The sequence below is a fragment of the Lynx canadensis genome, chromosome X (assembly GCF_007474595.2).
Source record: "Lynx canadensis isolate LIC74 chromosome X, mLynCan4.pri.v2, whole genome shotgun sequence".
In the NCBI taxonomy this organism is placed as follows: Eukaryota; Metazoa; Chordata; class Mammalia; order Carnivora; family Felidae; genus Lynx; species Lynx canadensis.
Window position 1 is genome coordinate 55,768,431 of NC_044321.2, and position 9,841 is coordinate 55,778,271.

The window sequence follows — 9,841 nt, forward strand, 5'->3', positions numbered from 1 at the left end:
GTGTTGTATGGAAACCAATTTGACAATAAATTTCGTATATTGAAAAAAAAAGCCCAAATTTGGGGCGCCTGGGTGACTCAGTCAGTTAAGCATCCAACTTCAGCTCAGGTCATGATCTCATGGGTCATGAGTTCGAGCCCCACGTCAGGCTCTGGGCTGACAGCTCAGAGCCTGGAGCCTGCTTCGGATTCTGTATCTCCCTCTCTCTCTGCCCCTTCCCTGCTCATGCTCTCTCTCTCTCTCAAAAAAAATTTTTTTAATTAAAAAAAAGCCCAAATTTTACAGTGATACTATGTCTATATTTCTACAGAAAAAAAAGTCAAGAAACAGAAATACCAAGATGTTAACATTAACTGGTTATTTCTGGGTTATGAGATTGTGAGTGACTTTTGTTCCCTTTATGCTTTCCTGAGTAATCTGAAACATTTGTGATTTACGTGGATTATGTTTATAATCAAGAAAAACAATAAATTTCCAGTTTGAAAAAAGCGAATACCAACTGTTTCCAACCTGTAAGTGGCAAACTTCTGGGGAGTGGAGGGAGTAAACTATCACAAGGGTTCTGGAAATTCCCACATGATCCAACCATTGTCTAGAATGAATAAATAAGGGGTATCTGGATGGTTCAGTCAGTTAAGTGTCTGACTCTGGTTTTCAGCTCAGTTTTTGATCTCGCAGTTCATGAGTTCAAGCCCCACATCAGACTCTGCATTGACGAGCCTGCTAGGGATTATCTGTCTCCCTCTCTCTGCCTCTCTCTCTCTCTCTCAAAAATAAATTAAAATAAACATTTATAAAAATAGAATGAATAAATATGTTTGCATATTTTTTTTCAAATGTCATATTGTATACTATCATGATGTATACCCATAGTGCTTGAGTTTATTACATATCTCTCAATCAATGAATATAAAAAATACAACTATTATCATGTGGAAGTCCATAAATTTTAAACGCTAAAGCAAGGGATGGGATTTGCTGCTAAAAGGAAAAATATATGAAGGCGCCTGGGTGCATCCGACTTCAGCTCAGGTCATGATCTCAGAGTTTGTGAGTTTGAGCTCTGCATCGGGCTCTGTGCTGACAGCTCAGAGCCTGCTTCAGATTCTATGTGTCTCTATCTGTCCTCCCCTTCCATGTTCATGCTCTGTTTCTCAATAATAAATAAACGTTAAAATTTTTTTTTAAAAAGGAAAAATATATGTATGGATCAGCTCTGTAGCCTGAGTGTCTTCTCGACAGCTTACCTCCTTTTTCTCAGAAGCCATGAGAGGAAATGGAGGGGAAATGCACAAATTATTAAAAGTTAATCCAGGAGAAGACAATTCAGAAAGATGAGAGAATATGGAGAGGGAGTTGTTGTAGGCTCAGAAAATTCTATTATGGAAAGACAGAATGCTAATCTCCCCTATATTGCCAGAGGCTAGTCCTCACCCTCAATCATAAGGATGTCAACACCTGTGTAGGGTGAGATGCTGTAATACCTGAATGCTATCATTTGCTCAAGGGCCAGGCTGCTATCCAATTAGCAGGAAGACTTGGAGTGGGGCAGGCCCTCCACGTCTTTTGCCAAACTGACGCAAAGGTCAGCAACTGTCTTTCCTTTCTCTCATTCTTCCTCTCCCTTTTTGTAATGTGTCCCTTGTCTTCTGTTTCTGCACAGCTTCTTGGCCCCCACTCAAGTCTCCAGGTTATACTACTCCACAGGACTTCTGTGATTTCATTATCCATAAAAAATGATCCTGATCACAAATAAGATACTGATCTTATTTGATCTTATTTGAATGAATATTCAACACTAAGGGCCTTAGGGGCAGAGGCGATGACAAATTAGATATAGTCCCTACCCCTTTAGAAGCATAGAGACTTCAGGTGTGAAAAACAAACAGACAAAAATAAAAACAAATCTACAACTCAATTTGCTTCATTGGGCATGAAGTTACAAAAAGGTAAGAGACAGAAGTCAGAGAGAGGAATGAAGGCTTCACTTCCCCCTTCCCATTTTAGCCTGTATTTGGGACTCACCTAGGGACAAGGCTCCACACCATCACCCCTGCTTAGGGGAGCTGGTGCTGAGGCTTGGAAGACTAGCTAACTGTAAGGAAGAACAGTCTTCAACAGTCCAATGGCATGGGGAAAAAAGAGGGTGGAAGGAGGATTGTTCTGCATTAAAAGCAAATTTAGATCTTGCCAAAGGGCTCAAACTGGATGTCTGATCCAGTCCTTGAATCCAGATGTCAATCTGCAGGAAATACAGAGGAACACCACGAGCGTGCAGGAAACAAAGTCCAGGCTGCGGAAAATTCTCTAGGTCATATGTGGGTTCTTGAAGAGGTAAATAATGTCAGGAAAAGAAAGGGATGGAGGGGGAAACTGTATATGAAAACAGACTTAAACTCTTCAAAAATGCTAAGGTCATAAAAGGAAAGACCAAGAAACTATCACAGATTGGAGGAGTCTAAGGAGACATGATCACTAAATGCAATGTGAGTCCTAATGGAATCCTGGAACAGAAAATGGACATGAGTAGAAAAAATTAGCACAATTCTAATAAATTCTGGAGTTAATAGTAATGTACCAGTATTGATTTCTTAGCTGTGATATCGATACCATGGTTACATAAGATGTTAACATAAAAAGAAGCTGGGTGGAGGGTATAGGGGACTCTCCATACTATCTTTGCAACTCTCCCATAAATCTAAAACTTTCCAAAATAAAATTTTTAAAAAAGAAAAATTTAAGGAACATATCAATTTTTTAATAGGCCAGATGAAGCCATAATCTTTAAGGAAGTATGTTTGGGTAATAAAACCATAGAAATGCAAAGAAAAGATCACGCTAAATGCCAGAATAATGGTTATTTGGGGAGGAGGAAGAGGGTTGTGATTGAAATGGGGCACATGAGAGGCTTCTGGGGTTTAGTTTTTTGATGTAGTGGTGACTGCAAGGTATTTGTCTTATAATAATTTATTAAGCCATACATTTTTTTAGGTAGTTTTCTGTATCTAACTTTTATTTTACAATGAAAAATTAAAGAGAGAGAGAGAGACTTAAGAGACATAACATTCAAATATAATCAGTAAATATTGTTTGGATTCTGATTCAAATTAAACAACTGTAAAAAGATATTTGAATGTGGACCGGATATTAGGTATTATTCAAGATTTATGAAATTTGTTAAAGGTGATAGCGGCATCTCTCTGAAAGAAAACATTCGTATTTTTGTATGCATAGTGAAGTATTTAGGGGTGAAATGACATGATATCTTAGAATTGCTTTAAGATACCCCAAGGCAAAAAAAGAATGGGGCAATAGATGAAACAAGTATGGCAAAATGTTCATAGTTCTTGAAGATGAAAAAAAAACATGAACACAAAGATAACAATTTGTTGCATTCTCTGGTTTTGTGTATATTTGGAAATTTTTGTAATAGAAAGTTAAAAAAGGAGGACATCCCCAGCCAGGCTGCCTCAGGGCAATAGTCTATCTCAACAAAAACCTAATCCCAGGTGCTCCTCACCCCACAACCCCCCAGAGCTCCATTCCCACCAGCCATCTCTCTGAGACCACAACCTCTATAATCTTCGAGTGGCCTGTGAAAGGTTTTTCCCCTCTCTGGATCTCTGAGTCACTAGGACTAGATGACAGTCCTTCTTATCTTTCTTCATCCTGATGTCTTAATAATCTCAGGAACGAGTCAAAGGGCAAATGGCCAGGGCCCAGGGCTCAAACCTGATAGGGCAGGCCTTGATACTCCAAAGCCTGCCCCCTGCAGTGGGTCGTAGGTGTGGGGCAGGATAAGGAAGGGAGAAGGCAGGTAGAAATCCTTCTGGTCATATGCATTCCCTATTGAGCGAGCTTCCAGAGGCTGGTGGCACCATTGGCTGGAAGAGTGTTCTGGGATCTTTGTCTTCCTCAGGCTCCTGAGCATCATGCCTTATTTCAAACAGCCTAAGCACCTCCAGAGTCTGATGCTTCTGCAATGGCCCTTGAGCTACCTTGCCATGTGTGAGTACTGATCCAAGACTTCACGGCAAGAAGCCAGAGTGAGAGGCCAGGGCCAGGTCTGGGGTGAATTTCATGTTCATGGGAAGTCTCACCTCTAACCTGTGATCATCTCAGATGGTACCAAAGAGTAAAGCCAAGGAGTCTTGAGTTTCATGAGTGCCCTGGAGAAGGAAGACATAGAGCCACAGGAGACAGAACAGGCAGAGGGGTAGAACAGGATCATGATGGATATGAGTAGACACAGCTAATTTTAGCCACTTCTTAACCCTATCTGGAGAAGGGAAATAAGGCCCACGAATAGGCATATGATGTGTCCATGATCATAAGGAAGCATGGGTAGTGGGACAGAGAAAGCATTAGAATTACAGACTTGGAGGAATATAGCCTGTGTTTAAACCATAGAGTTTTCCATTCTTGGGAGTGGGAGTGGTAGCGTGTGGGGAGATGATGATAATGGAAGGAATGGTGAATGGGAAAGAGGACAGGAATGATGAATGGGAAACAGTAGAGGGATGCAGATGCCGAGTGGGCAGGGTGTGGGGAGATCTGGGTAGTATATGGGCAAGGAAGGATGATGGTTTAACAAGGGTTCAGGGATAATGGATAGCAAAGGAGACAGGAGACAAGAAGGAAAAGATGGTGGATGAAATGGGCGCAGGAAGGGGGGGAAGCAGGTGGCAGGCAGGGAGCAGGAGTAGAGGAATGGTAAGTGGGCAAGGAAGCAAGTGGACAGGGATGATAGGGAAGTAGACAAATAGGGCTGGTGTTTGGTACATGATAAAGGAAATGTCTGAAGAACAAGTAGACATGGATACCGGATGGCCAGGAGTTGGACTGTGCAGAAGGCCAGGACCAGGGGCTTGGGTAGTTTGGAGGGTTCTTAATGGGGATGCATGTGGTCAAGTTCTGCCAGCAGCACAAATTTGGTCTGACCTGCTTCCTCATCAGTTTGGATCTTGCAGCCATTTTTCATTTACCTGCTATTTACGTCCTTGTGGCCACTACCAGTGCTTTACTTTGTCTGGTTTTTCCTGGACTGGAAGACCCCAGAGCAAGGTAAGACTCATGGACCTAGAAAGCACAGGGCCTATGAATGTTCCACCCTAACCTGTTACCAGGGAGTCCCACTCAACATGCCACAGGCCTCTTATCCAAGTTCTCAGAGCCACAGGAACTGGGCCAGCCAGGACCATCTTGGGGTCTCTTCCTTTTCCACCTGTCTAGCAGAGCCATGGTCTCTCCATGCTGTTAGGAAAGCCCTGGGTGAGCAGGAGGGATGGGGTTAGCAAGACAGACACCATCCCCTACTGATATTTCTCTCTCAGGTGGAAGGCGTTCAGCTTGGGTAAGGAACTGGTGTGCTTGGACCCATATCAAGGACTATTTCCCCATTACGGTAAGTGTCTTTTCTGAAGCATCCCCACAGTTCCCAAAATACTGGGCATTTATGCCAAATAACCAGGGTTGTCCATAAGGAAAATAAGCATACCAGAGAAATTTCCATGCAGGCTAGACATTCTTCAGGACTCAACATTGCTACTGGGTACTTGCTACTCCCCTAGCATACTTTGGACACCCTTGGCATGACCTACCAGATAGCACAGGCAGAAATGCAAAAACAGTTCAGTTTTACAAATATTGATTGAAAGCCTACTCTGTACCACATGCCTAGAGTACAGAGAAGTGAGTAGGATACAACCTGCCATCAAGGTGCTCACATCTAATGAGGACAGACATGTATTTATGGTTTGGTACAAGGTACACAAGTAGTTCAGATGAGGGGTAAGAAAAAGCTTCACAGACATGGTGATATTCAAGCATGGTTTTCAAAGTTCAATAGAAGTTACTTGGGCAGAAACTGGAAGGGGGCTGGGAAGAGAAAATATCAGGAAGAGGTTCTAGAAATGTACTGCTATGCTGATCCTCTGAGCATTCTTTGGAGTAGACAACAAACACTGCCTCAATTTTTAGAGCAGAGCTTTCTGACTTTTTCACATAGCAGCACTCAGACAAAATGATACCATGCATGAAGTGCACTGAGATAAATGGCCGAAGGTACTTGCAGCCGTAGGCAAGAGGCTCAGCAGTTCTAGCTGCCATAGATCGTGCTTGGTTTCCAGGGGCTGAGGAGACCAATATCTTGGCCCCTGAAACCCACTCATGGCCTACCTATATGTTGAAAAGCTCTGATTTAGAGAGTGTCCTGATCCCTGAAGTGTCTTCACTCTTGCTTCTTCATGTGATCTCATTTCACTTCTTTCCATGGCTGCAGATCCAGAAGACAAAAGATCTGTCACCTGAGCACAACTACCTCATGGGAGTTCACCCCCATGGCCTTTTGACCTTTGGAGCCTTCTGCAATTTCTGCACTGAGGCCACAGGCTTCTCGAAGATCTTCCCAGGCATCACTCCCCACTTAGCCACACTGTCTTGGTTCTTCAAGATCCCATTTGTTAGGGAGTACCTCATGGCCAAAGGTACTTCTGACCATACTTACTGGAGCTTCTGGTCCATTTCTTTGCTGAGAGATGTACCTTTTTAAGCCCCACCCCCACCTCTCAACCACATCTCACCCACTCCCATCATAGCATAGTAGTTAAAAGCGTGTCCAGGAGCTAAACTGTCTGTGTTTGAATCCTGGCTTTGCCACCAACTGTGTGGTCTTGGGTAAGCTACTGTACCCCTATTGGTCTCCGTTTCCTCATCTGTAAGGTGATATTGATGATAATAATCCAACCTCAGATGTGGTGTGATGTTATATGAGATAATACAAGTAAAGCTTTCAATATAGTGCCTGCCACAAGAGTATATGGTCAGTAAAGAATAACTTTTGCTATTTAGTGGCAATAAAGGGCAAGAAAAGAGTAAGATTACATTTGGGATTCAGAAAGTCCTTCTGGTTATCCCTCTGGAAACCTTCCTACTATAGTTTTGACCCAGTGCCTCCTACGAAGTGGAAATATTGCCTCAAAGTGAAACATGTTGGGTTTTCCCACAGCCTTCATTTCTCCACACCCTTTGTCCCATCTCATTGACTCTCCTCGTAGGACTCATAGGAACAGTGGGCAATCACAATGAGGAGTAAAGCAGAGGATGTTCCGTCTCAGCCATTTTCCCCTCTCCTTATTTTGCTCCTCTCTCTGCTCCTTGATTCTCTTTAGGTGTATGCTCTGTGAGTCAGCCAGCCATTGACTACCTGCTAAGCCATGGCACTGGCAACCTCGTGGGCATCGTAGTAGGAGGGGTGGGAGAGGCCCTACAAAGTGTGCCCAACACCACCACCCTCATCCTCCGGAAGCGCAAGGGATTTGTGCGCACAGCCCTCCAGCATGGGTAGGTGTTTCTCCCAGGGCAGTGGGGGTGGCTTTCTCTGAGCAGCATGACCTGTTCGGTGATGCCAAGATGAATCAGATCTGAGTCTTGCCCTCATGGAACTTACTAGTGCATAGGGGAGACAGGCATAGAATTTTAAAAAGGTTTACATCATCCCCTCCTCTGACCTAGCTGGACCAATTCTCAGGAAACCAAATCAGAAACCCAGATTCATTATCAGGGGGCTTGGCTAGGACTCCCCTAGAATACAGCTAATGCCCACATCATCTCTATCGATATCGATACCTACATCTGTTTGTTATTGGTAAGTGCAGGGGGCAGAGCACTATGGTGAGTACGTGCATAATATCTGAAGTCAGGGGGCCTGATTTGAAATCCTGGCTCCAAAACTTACTGTGCAGTCTGAGACAGGTTACTTAACCGTTCTGAATCTTGGTGTTTTAATTTTCATAATGTGGCTACTAATAATTGTACCTACTCCATAGGGTTATTGTGGGGAGTCATCCACCTAAAACACCTACATGTGTCTGGCACACAGTAAGTGGTGGATAATTATTAGCCACTCTGACTTAAGGATAAAGAGAGGAGATAAAGAACAGGTGCCCAAAGCTGGAGCTGTGGGGTGTACCATCAGGTCAAGGGGCCAGCCCACTGGACACAAGGACAATTGCCCTATTGCAGACTCAGGGAAAAGGGAAGTAGTTCTTCTAGGGACCTTGCCTGAGTGGCCTGTTCATCAATTTGGAGCATAATGTAGGGGAGAGAGTTCTAAGCTGGAAGGAAAGAATCCTGGGTTCTAGTCCAAGTCCTGACACTCACTCACTGCCTGAGTGCCCTTTCCCCTTCAGAACCTGGGCTTCTGGATCTGTAAGGTAAAGAAAATAAGCCCCCTACTGTGCCCTGCACATTCTCTGCTGTGAGGGACCAGTAAGGTAACATACATCAGAGTGCTGAGAGATTGTTACTAATAACTCACAAAGATTTGTATACGACAGACCGTGCTCTCTTTACTCTTCTCTCACAGGAAGACGTAAGGAGCCTGATTCTGTATCTAGAGCACTGTCAAGGTGGATTTGGATGGCTTGAGAGGAAAACAACTTTTCTCTGCTCTAATCTCAAGGGCAGAATACCTTATGAATAGTCCCTGTGGGTGAGGGGCATATCATATATATATGCATTTGTTCAATATCATCATCATCTTCTCTATGCTTCCTACCAGTAGAAACAGAGTCAGATATTTCCCTACAGGACACCTCTTGGAAGCTTTTCTTTACATGATGTGGGTTTCTGGGGATCTCTGCCCAAACCCCTCATCCTTCCCTACACCCGCATATCTTGCCCTTGTGATCCTGGCCCAGAGATAGCATTCTCACTGGCCTTGAAAATTTCAAGACAAGAGATAAATAAATATGGGAGTCTTGTTTAGTGCAAGAAGAAATGCTTTATGTCACAGGGATTTTATATAGATTGGAGTCTGGCCAGGAGCAAATGTTCTTCCTGGGCAGTTCTCACCCTAGCCTGTGTTTGAGAAATAAATTGAGGTTTTCCTTCAGGGCTCATCTGGTCCCCACATTCACTTTTGGAGAAACTGAGGTATATGATCAGGTGCTATTCCATAAGGACAGCTGGATGCACAAGTTCCAGAGCTGCTTCCGCAGTATCTTTGGTTTCTATTTTTGTGTCTTCTATGGACGAGGCTTCTGCCAAGGCTCCACCGGGCTCCTGCCATACTCGCTGCCTATCGTCACTGTGGGTGAGTGCTGCTCTCAACCCCAAGGCCACCTCAGCTCTTTCTTGACTTCAGCTTCAGCCCTCCCCACCCCACCCCCCACCAAAGAAAAGGGCAGCAAAGAGGGAGAATCTGGGAGCTAAGTTGGCATGTGAGAGGATCCTGCCCAGGGAAGGAGAAGGAGGTTAAAGAAAGAGAAGATTCTAACACTTGCCCCTTCTCTTTTCCCATCTATCTTGGCAGTTGGGGAGCCTCTGCCACTGCCCAAAATAGAAAAACCAAGCCAGGAAATGGTGGAAAAATACCACACACTCTATATGGATGCCCTGTGCAAACTGTTTGACCAGCATAAGACCCAGTATGGCTGTTCAGAGGACCAAAAGCTGCTTTTCCTGTGACTGAATGGACTGCATGGTCAAGAGCATGTGCCTTGGAGAAGAGACTCATTTGCTACTAATCAAAAGGGGGAGAAAAAGAGATAAGGGAAGGCAATGTGTGGTAGGGGAGGACATTAGGTATTCCTTCCTTGCCCCAAAGCCCTTATAGTTGCTGTCCTGAGGGGCTTCACTTAGTATTTCTGCAAAAGGAGGCATCCTGAGGCCCCTCAGGTCCAGCCACAGGCACAGGCAATCTTCCTACTTCTCCCCATACTGGCTTTCCTCCCTGAGCCCAGCCCCCCAGGTCCTGAAGGACTGAAATGAAAGCCAAACAACCTGAGTAGCCACCTCTCTTGTTGTTGTTGTTATTTTGTCATAATGCATTTTCTCATTG

The 9,841-nt window shown here is 44.2% G+C and overlaps 1 protein-coding gene across 1 annotated transcript; it reads left to right on the forward strand.

The window, feature by feature from the left end:
* Positions 1-3,932: 3,932 nt before the first annotated feature.
* Positions 3,933-9,468, forward strand: AWAT1 (acyl-CoA wax alcohol acyltransferase 1). Its single transcript, XM_030305355.1, has 7 exons — positions 3,933-4,008; positions 4,957-5,064; positions 5,334-5,404; positions 6,281-6,485; positions 7,170-7,341; positions 8,895-9,094; positions 9,314-9,468. Exons 1-7 carry the CDS (start codon positions 3,933-3,935, stop codon positions 9,466-9,468), a joined length of 987 nt encoding a protein of 328 aa, XP_030161215.1.
* Positions 9,469-9,841: the final 373 nt, after the last annotated feature.